Raw genomic sequence first — 19468 nt, 5'->3', positions numbered from 1 at the left:
ATTCCCCATGAAACTTTGCATTTGCTCACAAAAGTTTTGTGTACCCCGAGAAACTTTGTGTTCGCTTGCAAAACTTTGAGTTCCCCCTAGACCCTTTGCATTCCCCCATGAATCTTTGCATTTGCTCACAAAATTTTTGCATTCTCCTGAGAAATTTTGTTTTTGCTTGTAAAACCTTACTGCTCCCACACAAATGTTTTGCATTCCCTAACAAACTTTGCGTTCGCTCGCCAAGAACTCAAAAGTTTTTTGTGAGGAAATGCAAAGGTTTTGCAAGTGAATGCAAAGTTTTTAGAGGTAATGCAAAACTTTTGTGTGCACTGAAATATAATTTTTTCTCCCACATCATAATTTTTCCATCACCATGTCCCTTCGGGGGCTCTGTATTAATATCTTATTTGTTTCTCCCAAACACTAATTAGATCAGAAGAAATGCTTCTCTGGTGTTTCTCCTGAGAAAAATATGCCAGAAATTTTCACGTGGAACTGAAATGATTGAAGTCATATTTAATCAAATGCAAATAATATGAATTATGCGATCCACATCCATTTTACAGCTTTGCACTCTTACTTTACGTCAACAATTGTCTCATTAAAATCTATTCTTATTCCTCTCTGTTATTATTTTATCTTTTTTTTAGTAGAAATAACATGAGATTAAATCAAATTTATTGTTATTACCAAATGAAAACAAGGTCAATGCCTAACAAACATATTATATATTATACTATATTATTTACAGGCAAACGCTACTCAAATTTTCTTTAGAAAATGAAAAAAAAAAAAAATTTAGTCATTAATATTTTTATAGGACAGACGTTTTTTTTTTTTGAAAAACTGCCCCTGCACTGAACGTCATTGAGGTTTCCTCGCAGTGGCCTCTGCATTGATCATTTGAATATATGCAAGTTAAATGTGAAGCTCCCTCTGGTCATGTTAACAAAAGCCAGGGAAAAGCAGCCTCATGTGAGACACAAACACATTGTGCCTGCATGTGTGAGTCTGTGTGCCAAAGACTGATGGGATTTTATGGCCTCTTGCGTATGGCAGAAAGTCAAAAGCTCCTGCCAATGAAACTATGGAGCAATTTATCAGGAGTTATCAAACAATCATATCAGCATTAAGTCACTACAGAAATACTCAAGTCTGGCTCAGTTTCAAAAAGCTTCTCAAAAGCGATGCCAGATTTAAATCAAAACTAATAAAAAACGTTTTACTTTTTCTGAAGAAAATGTGAGCGAATGTTTTTTTGTCCACACAGTGAACATGAATTTGGATGCTAATGTTCTTCGTATTATCTTCTCTTGTGTTCCACAAATAAAAAACTTGATGGTTCAGAATGACACAAGTGGAGTAAATGATTGCAGAATGTTTTTGTATGAACAATCCCTTTAAGTCATTATTTGTTATTCACTGGTTAAAGGCACACTATGTAATTTTAGGTTAAAAAAACAAAACTGCATTGATTTTTGAAGAAGAACATTGTTTTGGTTGTGCTTCGGCTCTGCATGACTGTGCGGATGAATATGGTTATCATACTGCTCATAAAACATTCATTACTAGGCTTAAGAGATACAACCAGTTTAGATGGAAAGGATCTTAAGCTGACTAGCTGTTACTGTAGCTTTACCCATTAATAGACATGGTACTTCCTTGAAAATAAATTCTAGCACATAATTAAATGACCCTTCACAATAGGTAATGCTTTACAGTGAACTCCATGGCAATTTATCTGTTCAATAAAATACATTACTCACCTGTTGAGTAATAAAAACGCCATCTCCATCACTTTTAAATCATTTAAAATCCTTCAGTTCTCGCCATCTCCAAAAAGCCAAGCAAATGTTGATTCTTGTTTTATTACAAGCTCAGATTGCATTCGCTTTTTGCCAGCAGACTCTCCTCTGTTTTTTAAAACGGGTTATTCCACGGAGGCTATAAGACACAACAAACAATCACATGATGTTACTGACATCAAACATGGTGTTATTCACAATTTTTATTTAAATTTGAAATTGAAAATGAGATTTCTGAGAATAAAATATACTTAGATAAACTAGTAGTCTAGTAGGCTATACTTAAGTGTACTTTTAAGTATATTTCTGAGAAGTAAAAAGTAGACTAAAAGTATACTAATAGCACACATTAATAAACTTCTATTGTTGTAAGGGTGCGATGACAGAAGTTCTTTTTTCTTTTTTTGTTCTAAACCCTTAATTCTAAATATGATTGATTCTAATAATGATGCTTGCCTTAGCAAACACCACTAATTATGGCAGGAAATGAGCTGACCTTCAGAAAACAACATTGTGGTATTTAGAAACCATCACTGTGTGTGTAATGAGATTTAATTTATCTTAAGCAATGTGCCCTCAAGCATTCAGACGTACATTAAAAGCAGATTTGTGTCAGTAAAAATGCTTCAAATGAGACCACACCGCCGTGGGTTTTAATCCTATCAGCCTTGCCGCTAAAGAGGCCCCGAAACATTGCGTCACACAAACACATTACAATGGACTTCAGGCTGTGCAAAGTTCCACACATTTTCCAGAACAAATCACATCGACAGGCAGAAAGGACTTGCGCCAATGTGCTGTTAAACTCCTGTCATCTGTGGGACCACAGTGACAGAATCCAACTGTGACGTCAAGTTGTCATAACTCATTACCAAAGTCCATTTCAGGATGTGTCAAGGTTCAGGCATTCAGTTACCTACAGTAAATGTTCCCAGAAATTACATAAGAAGAGTGAAAGGGGTTTAAAACCCAAAGATGATTGACTAAGCATTGGTCACACCAAGGTCACATGATATTCAGGTCTGCTATTGTTCATTTTAGGTGTCTTGTGAAAGTTGTCAATAGAAATATCTGTGTTTGCATGATTTTAACCACATTATGTCCTTTTTTTACTCTGTGATTATTATGAATTGGGTTGTTTCTTTCTAACCACATTGAATGTGTATTTCTTAGACAGTCCTTAAGAGACGTTTATTGAAAATCTATCATCTTTTAGCATGTATGAAGTGTGCTAACTGTGATATCTTCTTTCAACCACAAGATCGTCTGAGCGCTACCATACAAAACTGGTTGTTATGTATTGTAAAAGTGCAAATTATGGTTTGAGAGTAACTGTTGTTTAGTCCCGAGTGAAATGCTACGTATGCTAAGCTAGGCACAGACTGTATTCACTGAAACTGTTGTCTGTACAGTTGGCTTTTCTGTGAGACAAAACAAAGCCTCTTAATGATGGGTTGCTATGAGACTGTTGCAGACAATTATAATCAGAAATGTATCCGTACTGTACAAGTTCCCTTTTAGCATTTTATTCTCATGTGGCCCAGTGACCTGCACTGGTACGTCTTCAGGTCAAATAACTCTGTTGTGCACGTATTTTAAATCAAGCCAACACCAAAAACTTAAGATATGAAATTTTAAGCTGCAGTCCGTAACTTTTGGCGCTCTAGCGGTTAATAAACAAAATTGCATGCGTCTCGCGGAAGAACATTGTAGCTTGAGCTACTTCTCTCCGTTTATGTCTATGATGAGTCGCACAGGTACTGTGCAACTCCGCAGCGGTGCCGACCCGACCGGTCTAAAATAGTCTGAATATAAATACTTATTATATGTGTACCGTAGTCATTCAGGATAAGACAAAAACATGGTTTGGAAAATGGATTCATGATGTACTCAATCATTATATAAATTTTGTAAATTTTGAACACAAAAAAAGTTACGGATTACTTGGTAATGTTAATGGTAAAAGTTATAGGGGGAGAGTGGGGTAAGATGAGCTGTTTTTTACTTATGTGGTCCTCAATATAAGGGACAAATATAATGAAAGTATTTAATGTAATTTCAGGATGTTTTCTATCATTTTAAATGATCAGAATACATCTATGACAAACGGTTCTAAAAACATGGATTCTTATAAAAAAAGTGTTCCCGTGGCTCAATTTACCCCAGGTTAGGGGTAAGTTGAACCGAGTCAGTAGGTGGGTGTAAACTGACCATCTAACTAAATCTGAATCAAACCCATGTGAAATTTTAAAGATAATGTAAATACTAATTTAATAATCAAATTTCCTTTTATAAATATTCATATTTATTTTTTAAAAGCTCACTTAAACAACATAAAACCAAACAAATGAATTTGAAATTTCAATATCTGTAATTGTTTGCATTTCTGAAACAATATGTTGAACACCAAACCTTACCATTAACAGACTAAACAGAGAGTTTGTTGAGTAAAATTAAATAAAAACTAAATAAGAATGAATAAATGTCACTGAAACTAAGGGTGCGTTCACACTTGTAGTTCGGTTCGTTTGGTTCATTTGGTCCGGACCAAAGAAGAAAAAAAAACATTTAGTCCTGGTCCAATTAGCGTTCAGATTGGCAATTTTATCATCAAACCACCGATCGATGCCTGTCATGGGCAAACTCGCGTCTATGACGAGAAAAACCGACATGCGTGAGGATTCTGTCCTTTTTAGGGTCTCGTTTTCCTGTTTTTGGTTCGAGTTACATGTCTTTGGTCCGTGTTGCGTTCATATATCAATCGAACCGCACCAGAGTTCGTTTGGAAGCGACCAAGACCCATCTTTTCAGCGGTCTCGGTCCGCTTGTTTGGTGCGCACCAGGGTTCAGATGGCAGCGTTCACATATGTTCAAATGAACCGCACTAACCGAGCAATCGCACCAGGGTTCGTTTTAATCGAACCAAACATGACAAGTGTGAATAACATTGTATTAAATTGGTGCTATATAAATAAAATACAAATACAAAAATTAGAGACTTACAGGTGGAAAAATTTTATATGATTAAACATCCTTTGGTCATAGCAGAGAAGGATTTGGTGTACTTGTACACTGTTCCTATCAAATAAACTCGAAAATAAAGATAAACTAAACCAGTTGCGTAATATTACATTGAAATGACACCAGCAGTTTATACTTCAGATTTAACCTAAATTCAGTGCCTTATGGTGGGGTAAGTTAAAACGCTGGCTCCATTTACCCCACAGCATTTTTCTTAATTATTTCCCCGTGTCTGTGACGTATACACACTTACTGCATATAGTGTTTGCTATATAGCCATCACGGGTTTGTTAGGCTATTGCATGCATTGACCCAATATGTACTTCCATACATGCTCCTGCTGTTGTAGGTCAGGTGATGTGACAGACACATATCTAAAACAATGAGGAAAAACTCATGTAAGTTTCAGTTAATGGATTTATTTTCCATGAAAATCACGGATAGCAGTCAGCAACCGAAACACACATACACACTGTACCATAAACAAATGTGTTCATAGAGTAAGAAAATTAAATGCAATCATAAAATGTACAGATCTTAAAGTAGATTACCCTGATAATGTCATTGCAATAAAGTACATAAAGAACAGAGGCCACTTCCTGATGTGAGGCTTTATGGAGCGTAACAGTGACCGACCACTCTGTAGGCAGCTTTGGTTCTGGAAGTATCTTCCCCATTCATTTTCTCAATTGGAGTTTGATAAAAAAAATTAAGAAATTAAAATAAAAAACATTTTAGTACAACGGAAAAAAAAAGAGAAGTAAATGAATAAAATGTAATGAAATTTATGGAATGAACTATGCACTAAAAACTTGTTGGTGCTATGACAATTTATAATTGGGGGGATTTTTACTTCCTGAACTCTACTGTTGTGCCCTTTGATTTGTGATGGATCTCTGACTGAATGACTCTGATTGGGCTTCTGAATAATGAGAAGCAAATTCAACATCACATTGGCTGATCAGGAGGACACATAGCCAAAGAACTTTGTACTAGACTTTTTACAACATGACACGACAGTAAAGATCAAGTCAAATTAAAAGACTGCAGTAGGGATTAACAAGAGATCACAAGTGCAATGCACTGTATGGCATACAAAGGTAACGTCTTATGCATGATAGGTCAACCTTTCTGTGACTAATAGTACACAAGAGTTCACTGAACACCATCTCACATTGCAAAGGCAAAGTAGTGTTAACAAGGACAGAAAAGTTGTAGTTACACTCTATTTTGAACAATCAAAACGATGAAAACGTGGCCTAATTACAAGTAGGTTCAGTTGCAGACTGAACACTTCAGCATGATGGGATATAAAGACCATTTAGAGTGAGTGTAAATGTCTGAGCAGCCACAGGCACTATAAAACCCTCTTTGTGACCTCAGACATGGAGGTTAAACAAATAAAAGGAGCTTGATCACCAGTGTTAGCATTCTAGCATCATGAACATGTGGTCTCACTACGTTTGAACATGCATTTATCAGGTAGAAGACATGAGTAAATAAATAGAAACTGTGGCACTTTGTTTGGTCTTGAAAACAAGAGCAGTAGATGATTTTTCAAACCATAATCAAGACTGTTTTGGCTGTGGAAGAGGTCAACAGTGTTCTTCACTATCCAGTCATTTAGTGTTCATTCAGTGAGGATTGATGTATTCCTAGGCTCTTTGATGAAGGGTCTCACTAGCTACATTTCCATCCAAAGCTGTGAAGTAAAATTGTGCAAAAAATGGAATATCGCATAATAAAGCACTGTTTCCATCCCATGTGTTCAAGAGAACAAAATGGGAAACTGCTGCAACCAAGGAAGCCTGTGACTCATTATTCTTACATAATAAATTGCCCCTCGAAAGAGTTCGCAGATGAAGCGCAATTACAAATGCTGTCATATTATCTTGCGATCGAATGCCTGATGTTTGGGAATGCAATCGTGTGAGACAGTTCTGGGAATAATTTGGATGACATACACTAGCTCAGGCATTTCAGAATGATTAAAACAATATTTGAGATGGTATGCAATGAGATTGATCTGCTGGTTAGTCAAGTTATACAATCACATGATCTGTTAAGTCATTTCTTATCAAATAAAAAAAGTATCCATCTCAATTGAGTATGTTTTGTATCAGATTTTATGCAGATATTGGCATTTCCATCCAGCATTTTTAAAGGGATAGTTCACCCAAAAATAAATTTGACAAAACAAAACTAAATAAATTGTCATCATTTACTCACCCTTATGTTGTTCCAAACCCGTAACACAAATGAAGGTATTTTTAATAAAATCAGAGATTTCTGTCCCTCCATTGACAGCTACCCAACTACCACTTTGACGCTTTCATAAAGTCAGTCAGACTTAGTCAGAATTTTCTCACTTTATATGACAACCAGATTGAATTTAGGCTTTTACACACATATAAACATTCATAAACATACACATAAGATATAAAAACAGAAGCTCAAGCATGTTTGCTTGACGTATAATGAACCAAAGGTTCATTCTCGTGTTATGCAGCACGTTTGAGCTTCTGCAAGGACTAATGAGGTTTGTTCTTGCGCATCAAGCAAGTACGGTTGAGCTTCTGTTTGTTCGCTAATCAATGTTTATATGCGAATAAAAGCCTAAATTCAATCTGTCCATTATATAAAGGCAATGTAGACTAAACCACTCAAATCATATCGATTAGCCTTACGATCTCTTTTTATGGCGTTAAAGTTGTAGTTGCGTAGCCCGTCAATGGAGAGACAGAAATCCCTCAGATTCCATTAAAAAGATCTTCATTTGTGTTCTGAAGATAAACAAATGAATTTTTACGGGTTTGGCATGATGTGAGGGTGAGTAAATGACAGAATTTTCATTTTTGGGTGAACTAACCATTTAGTGCAATATCCATACAAATCTGTGGATGGAAACATGTCTAATAAGGTCCTCTACACCTACTAAATAGCCCCAGGGCAGGAAATCTTTATCCTGGGCCCTGTGATTTTTTTAGTAACGGCTCTGCAACTTCCCTCGTACTGTCGCCACCGAACAATCTGCACCTTCTGCCGCCATTCATCGTCCTTACAGCAGCAGCAATACTCATTGTTGATTCGTTACCAACTGACCATCATCCACTTGAGGAGCGTGACGCTAAACCAGAGTCTATCACATAGTTCATGCCTCAGAAGATTGGCTTGATCTTTGCTACTGTATGCAGATATATTTCTTCCACCACGACTTTGAAAGCATTTTCATTTTATCAGCAGTACTGTGGACCTTCCGTTCTCGTCTGGCTCTTCTGTCGGAGTGTCGAAGCCCCACGGAGATGGCGGCGTCAAACACATCCTTCAGGTTTTTCTGTGTGAGCGAGGAGCATTCTACGTAGGCTACCGCTCCTATTTTGTCCGCCAGGGCGCGGGCATCCTCTTCCAGGACAGGCCGCTCTCTGCGCCGCGCCAGATCGATGAGGACCTTGACGTCTTGCCGCAGATCGCACTGGGTGCCCACCAGCAGCACAGGTGTGAGCGGACAACGCCGCCGTATCTCCGGGACCCATTTTTCACCAATGTTCTGGAAGGAAGCGGGGCTGACGACGCTGAAGCACAGCAGGAGTACGTCAGTCCGTGTATAGCAGAAGTGACGCAACTTATCGAATTCGTCCTGAGATGGAGAGAAAATGAAAGGTAAATGCACTGCCCAAACAGGAAGCCTATTACTTTATATCATTAAACTGGGTATCATTACTGATGTTTAGAGGGTTTAGTAACGCCAGGCCTCGTGAACCTTCTCAAAAATCATTTGTGGGATTCCAAATTGTTATTTCGAATAATAAAATCCTTTTAACTAGCTCTTGGGGTGTTTTATAATTCCCTGAAGCAATTAAGTGAAATTATAGGTTGGCGCTCGCAAAGAACATTGCATGTGGAACACGCAGTGCACGCTTTAATCTTTTAAACTTGGCCAAAGTTTTCAACTCTGGCACACCCTGTCCCGTTTATGCTGTACAAATGAATTGAAAGTATAAATCTGTAGAGCTTTTGGAGAGAGTGGGGCCTCTCAAATCTTTGAGAACAGCAATTATGACAGATAAGAGCGCCAAAACCTTTTCAATGCTTTTGCTGCATATACTTTTTTTGTTACAAATCATATTATATATATATATATATATATATATATATATATTTTTTTTTTTTTTTTTATTTATTTATTTTTTTTTTAAATACACACACACATACATGGGTCATTGACGAATAAAAATGAAAAAAAAAAAAAAAAAAAAAACATACTGAAGATTTAATTAAACTTCCACGTTAATTATGTGTTGACGATGAGATTATGTGGTTTATAATCAATTAACACTTTTTTTTTTTTTTTTTTTTACATTTTTAATTTTTACAAGTTGGACAAAATTTGTCACCAAAAAAGTAATTTGTTTTAACCAAAATTTCGGTTTTATCAAATGACACCAAATGACGATATTTTCAAACAATGCCAACAGGCTGATATCTATCTAGCTAGCAAAAGGACAATCAAACATTTTATATTTTGTACAAGTTTTTAAAATATTACAACATTTTCCACGTTTTATAGCAGTTGTACCGAATGACCTGAGGTTTCAGGACGTGCATATTAGTGAGTGAAAACATGAATTTTTCAAATAGTTAAAAGAGAGCTAGTGACTTTGCTTCATGACCATTTAGGTGTCTGAATGATGTCACATCCTGTCACATGATATTGACTGCATGACTTGATCCAAAATGGTCCCTTTATATTGGTTACTCCAAATGACATCAATGAAATTCATTTTTCCAGACATTTTTTTTATTGTTTAAATGACTTCTACACAATTTTAATACCATTTTGCCCCCTGTTGATATATGATGTTATAATATCATGCCATAATAAAAAAAATATATATATACATTTATTACATTTGAAGATATTTTAATCACAAATTAAATGGCTGTATTGGCTTTTGGACGGTTAAACCGAATGACCTTTTGACACTTCAAATATATATTTAAGATATACCAATAAAATATATTGAATTTTAATGAACTTTTAATATAATATGTTTATTACAGTAATTCATTTACTGTCTAGGTATAAGTACAGCTTAATATTGTACAATTAATTTTTTTACTGTAATATATTCTAGCCACCAATTACAGTAATCTAAAAATAACTGTAAATAGCCAATGCAGCTTACTGTACTAGCTGTCAACAGTAATAATAATTTATTTTTTGTGTGTTGGATTTATAGATTTAAAAAAGATGTACTGTGGTATACAAACATGAATCTACTGTAATTGTGTACAGTATATACAGTTATATCACCCAGCCCTACAATTACAATCACTCAAATCGGTCTTTAAAAAGCACTTAATAGCACATAGAAAGATATTTACTGATGCACAGACATCGTCTGATTGCTTTTATCATTATTAAACAAAGAGTTTTCTTTTGTTGACATGGACACCTGCACAACACAATGAAAGTACATCTAAATAGGCCGAGCAATAGAAAGCAATAGACTTTTGTGCTACTAGCCTTTGTTTCTGTACTTTGGACAAAGTGCGTTTGTTCTTTCCCTTTAAAAACTATATGAAAGCCTACCGTACTATAACTGGGGAAGTGAATTCTTATCTCCTGTGTTTGCCTGAGCTTGCCTCTGCATGGTTGTGTAAAGGGATTTATAGATTGTGTACGAAGAGTCATTTCTGTGTTAACCCATGTAAGGCATGACAAAGGACTGTCAGTTTCTGAGGTTCAAAGCCTTAAAGAAAACCTTTCAATGAAGCAATCTAATTTTAATGAATGTAGAGCCAGCGGCCTTTTCAAATTAGTGATAGGTAGTTACACAACTGCAGCTCAAAAACAATCAGCAATGAAAAAAGTTTGGCATCTAAAACATCACTTGGAGGCAAAACCACTGGATACACAGTACCCTGTCCAAGCCTGTGTGGCTCAGAAACTGAGAGGGAGATCCAATAACTACAGTGCCAATAGCTGGAGGATTGTTCTTTTCACTCTCTTTATGATTTCCTCACAGTATGGCATCCCTGCCGACCTTTTCTAATTGATAAGAATATATTTTGCGCAATTGCTTTGTCATCCAGTTTCCAAATCCTGCTTTCAGAGAGTGATGAGAAATGCCCTCATCCACCCCAAACAAAAAGGTCTAGTCAGTATTCCTCTTTGGGTTGGATTCAAAATGAACGGAAAGCAACATGAGTGCCAGACAGTCATGCTGTCAGACTGGGTGGTGCGCTGGAGCTCTTACCTGTCCAGCGGTGTCACAAAGCTGCAGTCTCACCGGCTGACCATCCACCTGGACGACCGCTGGAGAAAAAAAAGGGGAAAATATGAGTCATTTTACTGCCAACACACACCTGTTTCCATTTAGTCACCTGACTCTGTAAACAAACACAAAGTCAATGGACTTTAAATCACAAATTAAGCACTTAAGGTGCCATTTTATTTTAATTAGAGCTAAGATACATGCTTTTCCTTATACATTGATATAAGTAATAAACTTTATATGAAATATATTAGGGAATGTGTGTGTGAGTGTGTGTGTGTGTGTGTGTGTGTGTGTGTGTGTGTGTGTGTGTGTGTGTGTGTGTGTGTGTGTGTGTGATGTATGTAGGTATGCGTGTAAGTATGTATGCGTATGTGTGTGTAATGTATGTATGTATGTGTGTGTAATGCATGTACGTATGTGTGTGTAATGCATGTACGTATGTGTGTGTAATATATGTATGTATGTGTGTGTAATGTATGTAGGTATGCATGTGTGTGTATGTGTGTGTGTGTAATGCATGTAGTTATGCATGTGTGTATGCATGTGTGAGTATGTATGTGTATGCATGCGTGTGTGTGTGTGTGTGTATGCGTGTGTGTATGTATGTGTATGCATGTGTGTGTGTATGTATGTATGCATGTGTGTGTATGCATATACGTATGTGTATTTTATTAAAAATATTTTGAAAATATTCTAAAATATATACTCTATATAATCCCTATATACAACTCTATAATAAATATTAATTTTATTTTATTACAGATTGATTTAAACATTTTGTACATTTAAATTAATTTGCTAAGTCTCTTTAATGTTATTATTATTAAACAATTATAATTAATATTATTATTATTTTCAAATCTGTAATAAAATAATCTTAATATAACAAAAGATTTTTAATAATAATAATAATAATAAAAGCAAAAGCATTTTATTATTATTAATATTTGTATTATTTATATTATATTATTTTATTATTTATATGATCTTATATTAATTATATTACATTTGTTGTAATTACATTATTTTTTATTCATATTACTATCATTGTTATTTTCAATTGGTCTGTAATAAAATAATCTTATTTTCAAATGTAGTCTGTAATAAAATAAATTATAATATAACAAGGTCTCTAATATTATTATTATTATTATTATTATTATTAATAAATTATAATCAGTATTGTTATTTATTATTATACACCCTCATGGATCAACAGTCCAGATATAATCAGAGTTCCTGCAGCTCATAAACCGCTCATCATTTGACCTTTGACCTTTACTTGTTTGCAGGACTGTAGGTGCTGTTCAGATCTATGACAGTGTTCATTCCATCCTCCTGCCACGCTAAAGTAACACAGTAACACTGAGGTCCTGCTGAAGATTTGTCACTTCAAAGTGTTCTGCTTCAAGCACCCATTGTGTAATTGTCTCCAAATCCCTGTCATATGATCTGCCTTGAATTCAGCCCTTTCCCCCTCAAAGTGCCACCTGTTGAATTGCGTAACTGTTCTCAAATCAGTGCACAGATTTTCTGATCCTGTTCCAGGAGTTAGAGGGTGACATCACCACTGGAGCAGCACACAATATCTGCTCAGAGATTGAAACCAGTGGACCCAATGGATTTTAGGGGCCAGATTTTCAGGTCAGCCATTATTGCGCAAGGGCTTTATAATTACAAAGACATGCTTGTGGGAAATGAAAGGCGACTGGCTTTTCTTTCAGGTCCATTCAAAAAATTATGAAACATTTAGAAAGCATTCTTTGAATGAAAATTGTTAATTTCCATTAAAAATGTCTGAAATGTAAGGCATGGCACTTGACTCATTTTGGTCAACAGTCAGATATTTATGAAAATTTGATGAAAATATTTTATGAATATTTTAACAAACAAGCATGCTTGTCAAGTAAAACGCTTGTTAGGTGTAAATGAGTTGAAACTATACAATAATCTTCAAAACTTGTTCATAGTTAATGTGATGAACTGCATTTGTGGATCCTCTGCTGAAACACCTGTCTGAACTTGAGAACTGACTTCACAGATCCACTGAAAATCACTAAAATGGCACAATTACGCATTCAAAGCCTCACCTGAGAAATCGTCAAACGCTGTCGGGACGTATTTAGTTGGATATCCATTGGTTGTGTAGCTGACAATCAGGCTGGTTTTCCCCACAGCTCCGTCCCCGAGAAACACGCACTTCAGCAGCCGCCCCTGGCAGTGCGCAGGCCGGGGGAATGTGGGTTTGTGTGGAGGCACCGGAGGCGCCATCAGGGTACTGTAATCCATGTGCGTTCAGACGCGCTGCTCGACCGGACCGCAGGTGGATCGCACACTCCTGATGGAGTGACCCGAGAAAAAAACATTAATAAGAGCACTTTATAAACGACTGGGCGCTATGAGCACTGCGTAAATGCGCTTGATCCGCTGCTGTGCACATAAACCGTCAGTTTCATAAGTTCCAGTTATTCAGTATCTCCACGAAACTCTACAGACGTCTCACACTCTACAACAGCTGGATAAGGAGCGAGAGAGGCAGCTTTTATAGTCAGCTTTTAGACGAGCTCCTCCCTCTTCACATGGCTGTTTGAGCAAAGGCTATTCATGACGCTTGTCTTACTAGAAACAATGGCAAGTGTGCGTTAAAAACACATTAAAAGGCTATTGGTTCTTGAATTTCTGAGTACATTTCCTGTTCTACTTTAGAGGGATTTGGGAACATATAGTTCCTTCAAAAAGTTTTATTTTGAAAACGTGCAACAGTGAACCCATATGTTTATGAATGTGGCTAACAACATAAAAATCCCGAAAAACACTGTTGTGTTTATAAAATATAACAATGTAGTTTTAACATTTACAGCACATTTTAATGATAACTAAAGGATTAGTTCACTTTCATATTAAAATTTCCTGATAATTTACTCACCCCCATGTCATCCAAGATGTGTATGTCTTTCTTTCTTCAGTCGAGAAGAAATTAAAGTTTTTGAGGAAAACATTCCAGGATTATTCTCCATATAGTGGACTTCAATGGACTCCAACCGGTTGAAGGTCAGAATTACAGTTTCAGTGCAGCTTCAAAATGTTCTACATGATCCCAGATGGGAAATAAGGGTCTTATCTAGAGAAACCATCGCTCATTTTCTAAAAAAATCTTCTTCTTCTTCTTCTCTATTAGAATTCCGGCAGTGTAGACACTGCTTGGTGTATTACTGTCCTCCACAGGTCAAAGTTTGAACTAAATGTTATATACTTGCACTAGATTATTGTATATGACAATTTAGTTCAAACTTTGAGTACACTGCTGGAATTCAAATAGAGAAGAAGAAGAAGAGAGCTAGTTCAAGATTAGTGTTTATGGTTAAAACGTATAATTTTTTAAAAACTTTTTAGAAAATGAGCGATGGTTTGTCTTGATAAGACCCTTATTTCCCATCTGGGATCGCTGTAAACTGTAATTTTGACCTTCAACTGTTTGGGGTCCATTGAAGTCCACTATAAGGAGAATAATCCTGGAATGTTTTCATCAAAAACCTTCATTTCTTTTCAACTGAAGAAAGAAAGACATGAACATCTTGTATGACTTTGGGTTGAGTAAATTATCAGGAAATTTTAATATGAAAGTGAACTAATCCTTTAATTATCATTAAAATGTGCTGTAAATGTTAAAACTACATTGTTATATTTTATAAACACAACAGTGTTTTTCAGGATTTTTATGTTGTTAGCCACATTCATAAACATATGGGTTCACTGTTGCACGTTTTCAAAATAAAACTTTTTGAAGGAACTATATGTTCCCAAATCCCCCTAAAGTAGAACAGGAATGACATGGGGGTGAGTAAATTATCAGGAAATTTTAATTTGAAAGGGAACTAATCCTTTAAACTTTAGTAGCAGGATTGAATGTGCCTTTATATTTGTAATTTTAATTACTTTTCCTATGAAAAAGTAAAGGGATTACTCTTATTAATAATAATTAATTAAATTACAGTTACTTCTGATATAATTGCATTAAATAGGCTATAGATGGACTATACATTTCTATATAAAGTTTAACATCTAATTTTCAAATGTGTTTTTTATGTAATGTAACATTCTCTCTTAATACTTTGGTCAGTTTAAGATTCATTTATGCAATTTAATTTATTTGAAAAAATTAAAAGAGCAGTTTCATGTCCATCCTTGTATTGTTTAACTGGTTAATGTGGGATTTAGAAAGTAACTAGTATTAAGTAATTCAATACTTTTTAGAGACACTTTTTAGAGAACTACACTATGTAATTAGTAGCTAGTAGGCTAATTAATTACTTTTTTGAGCAAAACTGGCTTTTATTTTACATTTGATTTGATCCTGTTACTCTTCTCCTTTTGGTGAGTTTTAAACTGATCTTTTCTGCCAGCTAGTGGTCAACATTAGCTATTTAAGTTTGAGAAATAACTGACAGGCAATATCATTAAGTAGTTTTTATTGGTTTTTTTTCTTTTAGCATATCAAGTTCCATGCAATTATGCTTAATATATAGTCTACTATGTTTTACTAAAATAAAACTAAATAGCATAGTAATGTCATCAATGAATTTGGAGATGGAAATTGATTTTTGTCCAGTTAAGGCTTCATATCTACTGTATAAATGGTCTCATTACACTTTAAGGTATGGCCTATTATCCTGTGATAAGCTCTGAAAAGGTTTTTATGGCCATATGAAAGGCAGAGGTCATAGGAAAGTTGCTCTAAAAACAGCACTTATCTGGGCAAAGTACAGCAATCAGCATGACCTTCACATCGGAACAAACTCTGTAAGTGATTATATTATATTCTAATCTGAATCTATTATAATGTATTTGGGTTAAGCGATGAAGAGAAACTGTGTTCAAGTACTGAATTTGAATTAACTGACCATGAAAAAACCAGCATATGGTGGTTAAGGTTGGTTTTGGAGCTGGTATGCTGGTTTGAGCTGGTTTATGCTGGTCCTATGCTGGTCCGTCCAGGAGAAACCAGCTCAAACCAGCATACCAGCCCCAAAACCTGCCTTAACCAGCATATGCTCTTTTTTTCAGCAGGGAGAGCATTATTCGGATATTTTATGTAGCCTATAAGAAAAAAAAATCTGCATGTAAATTGATGCTAAACGAATCATACTGTATATGTCTGAAACCACACTTTATAACTTAATAATGTCTGATAATAAGGTATATGAGTGCGTGTTAAAGGTTCCCTAGAATCAAAAATTGCATTTATCTTGGCATAATTGAATAACAAGAGTTCAGTACATGGAAATGACATACAGTGAGTCTCATACACCATTGTTTCCTCCTTCTTGTGTAAATCTCATTTGTTTAAAAGACCTCCGAAGAACAGGCGAATCTCAACATAACACCGACTGTTACGTAACAGTCGGGATCATTAATATGTACGCCCCCGATATTTGCATATGCCAGCTCATGTTCAAGGCATTACACAAGGAAAGGCAGTATTAACGTCTGGATCTGTGCACAGACAAGGTAAGCCAGCAAGAACAATAGCGAAAAATGGCAGATGGAGCAATACTAACTGACATGATTCATGATAACATGATATTTTTAGTGATATTTGTAAATTGTCTTTCTAAATGTTTGGTTAGCATGTTGCTAATATACTGTTAAATGTGGTTAAAGTTACCATCGTTTCTTACTGTATTCACAGAGACAAGAGAGCTGTCGCTATTTTCATTTTTAAACACTTGCAGTCTGTATAATTCATAAACACAACTTCATTCTTTATAAATCTCTCCAACAGTGTGTAATGTTAGCTTTAGCCACGGAGCACCATCAAACTCAAATTCAGAATCAAATGTAAACATCCAAATAAATACTATACTCACATGATCCAACGCATGCAGCATGCATGACGAACATCTTGTAAAGATCCATTTGAGGGTTATATTAGCTGTGTGAACTTTGTTTATTCACTATAACTATAACTGCACTTATAGGCAGGGAGCGAGTGATTTAAAGGGGCCGCGCGCTGAATCGGTGTATAGTTAATGATTCCCCAAAATAGGCAGTTAAAAAAATTAATTAAAAAAATCTATAGGGTATTTTGAGCTGAAACTTAACAGACACATTCAGGGGACACCTTAGACTTATATTACATCTTGCGAAAGAACGTTCTAAAGCACCTTTAAGGTGCATATAGGCCAGCGAATCACATAAGCGAAATATCACGAGTAAAAAATGTCAGTGAAACGATACACAAAACAGCCCTAGAAGTCACTTTTTCAAACCAAGCATGATCTCTGTTGTCCAACGCAGTGAATTCGAGTCAAAAACTTGAACCTGATACAAAATCTGCAAGGGGAGGTTTTTTTTTTTTAAACTCTCAAGCTGATTGACTGGATTTCACCACGAAACAGTCATTTTATATGGGTATAGGCTGCATGTGTTTCTTGCAACAAGACGAGTGAGTCAGTGAGTCCCTCTTTCACTGTAACTGCTAGAAGAAAACGGTCCCAAAATCTTAAATTGTCTTTCACTTTGACGTTTCTGGCCTAAAAGAAAGTTATTGCAAAACATACTAAACAAAAAAGTGAAAAGTGAAACTACAACACATAAAAAGGAAGTAGGGCCTGCTATCAGCATCCACTCATGCCTGTGACTAACCTTTTAAGGCTTAAAGGCTTCCTGATGTTATTTAAAATGGAGGGGGAGGGAGGGCATTATGTGGATTGTCTTGCTGACCATCATTGTAAAATTTTCCACTGTAAATGGCTGTGGAAACATTGTAGCATTATTGCATTCATGGCCTTTAGTCAAAAGGGCAACCTGTAATTGGTAAAACAAAAAGGCCATTAGCAGCTATTCAACCGGTTTCCCCCTTTTATTCTTTTATTATGACTTTATCAGACATTAATAAATACAGCATCCACTCTTCCAGCTATTAGAGGTCACCTTAACAAATGTAAAAACTATCTTCACATTTTCTAAAGAAAAAGTATGCTGCTTGTCTAGGCAAAGTTTTCGGTGTTTAGCATGTTAGCATGTTGCTATTCAGGTGATACAATAGGTGCGTCCTAATTTGCGTACTTATGCACTATTCTGTGATGTTTTTTAAGTATAAATAGTGCGAATAGTGTGTTGACACAGAAAATTCCAAAAAGAATGTACACTTTAAATACCCGGATGATGCACTAAATTAATGGAAAAAATTAAGTATGGAATGTTGGACACTTCTTGCACTCAACTGTTGCAGCTTTAATCACGTAGTTGAGGGGGAGAGGGTATCAGACTCCGTTGTTAAAGGTGCCCTAGATTCAAAAATTGAATTTACCTCGGCATAGTTAAATAACAAGAGTTCAGTACATGGAAATGACATACAGTGAGTCTCAAACTCCATTGTTTCCTCCTTCTTATATAAATCTCATTTGTTTAAAAGACCTCTGAAGAACAGGCGAATCTGAACATAACACCGACTGTTACGTAACAGTCGGGATCATTAATATGTACGCCCCCAATATTTGCATATACCAGCCCATGTTCCCAACATTATGAAAGGCATAAGACAAGGGCAGAATGTCTGGATCTGTGCACAGCTGAATCATCAGGCTAGGTAAGCAAGCAAGAACAACAGCGAAAAATGGCAGATGGAGCAATAATAACTGACATGATTCATGATATTTTTAGTGATATTTGTAAATTGTCTTTCTAAATGTTGCGTTAGCATGTTGCTAATGTACTGTTAAATGTGGTTAAAGTTACCATCGTTTCTTACTGTATTCACGGAGACAAGAGCCGTCGCTATTTTAATTTTTAAACACTTGCAGTCTGTATAATTCATAAACACAACTTCATTATTTATAAATCTCTCCAACAGTGTAACATTAGCCGTTAGCCACGGAGCCCAGCCTCAAATCCATTCAGAATCAATGTAAACATCAAAATAAACACTGTACTTATGTGATTAGACATGCTGCATGACAAAACACTTTGTAAAGATCCATTTTGAGGGTTATATTAGCTGTTTGAACTTTTTTTATGTTGTTTAAGGCAAGCGCGAGCTCTTGGGGCGTGGAGCAGCAGATTTAAAGGGCCACACACCCTGAATCGGCTCATTTCTAATTATGCCCCAAAATAGGCCGTTAAAAAAATTAATTAAAAAAAATCTATGGGGTATTTTGAGCTGATACTTCACAGACACATTCAGGGGACACCTTAGACTTATATTACATCTTGTAAAAAAACGTTCGATGGCACCTTTAAATGACAAAGTAACCTTATACAATTCACGCACTACACGGATTAGTGCATATTGCGTCATTTGGGATGCAACTAATGCCCTGGTTGTCCAACCCCCAAACCTCCATGATATAACCTTGTAAAAAAGGAAGA

At 35.8% G+C, this 19468-nt stretch overlaps 1 protein-coding gene across 1 annotated transcript; it reads right to left on the bottom strand.

Annotated features, from left to right (window-relative positions):
* Positions 1-1757: 1757 nt before the first annotated feature.
* Positions 1758-13597, bottom strand: rhoub (ras homolog family member Ub). The gene is made up of 4 exons (XM_067365743.1): positions 13189-13597; positions 11078-11136; positions 5071-8454; positions 1758-1935 (listed from the first exon to the last, which is right to left on the bottom strand). The coding sequence occupies exons 1-3, from the start codon at positions 13385-13387 to the stop codon at positions 7999-8001; spliced, it is 714 nt and encodes a 237-aa protein (XP_067221844.1). The 5' UTR covers positions 13388-13597; the 3' UTR covers positions 1758-1935; positions 5071-7998.
* Positions 13598-19468: the final 5871 nt, after the last annotated feature.

Source organism: Chanodichthys erythropterus, chromosome 17 (assembly GCF_024489055.1).
Source record: "Chanodichthys erythropterus isolate Z2021 chromosome 17, ASM2448905v1, whole genome shotgun sequence".
NCBI lineage: Eukaryota > Metazoa > Chordata > Actinopteri > Cypriniformes > Xenocyprididae > Chanodichthys > Chanodichthys erythropterus.
The sequence above is the reverse complement of the archived record's forward strand: the minus strand, read 5'-3'. Positions and strand labels throughout refer to the sequence as shown.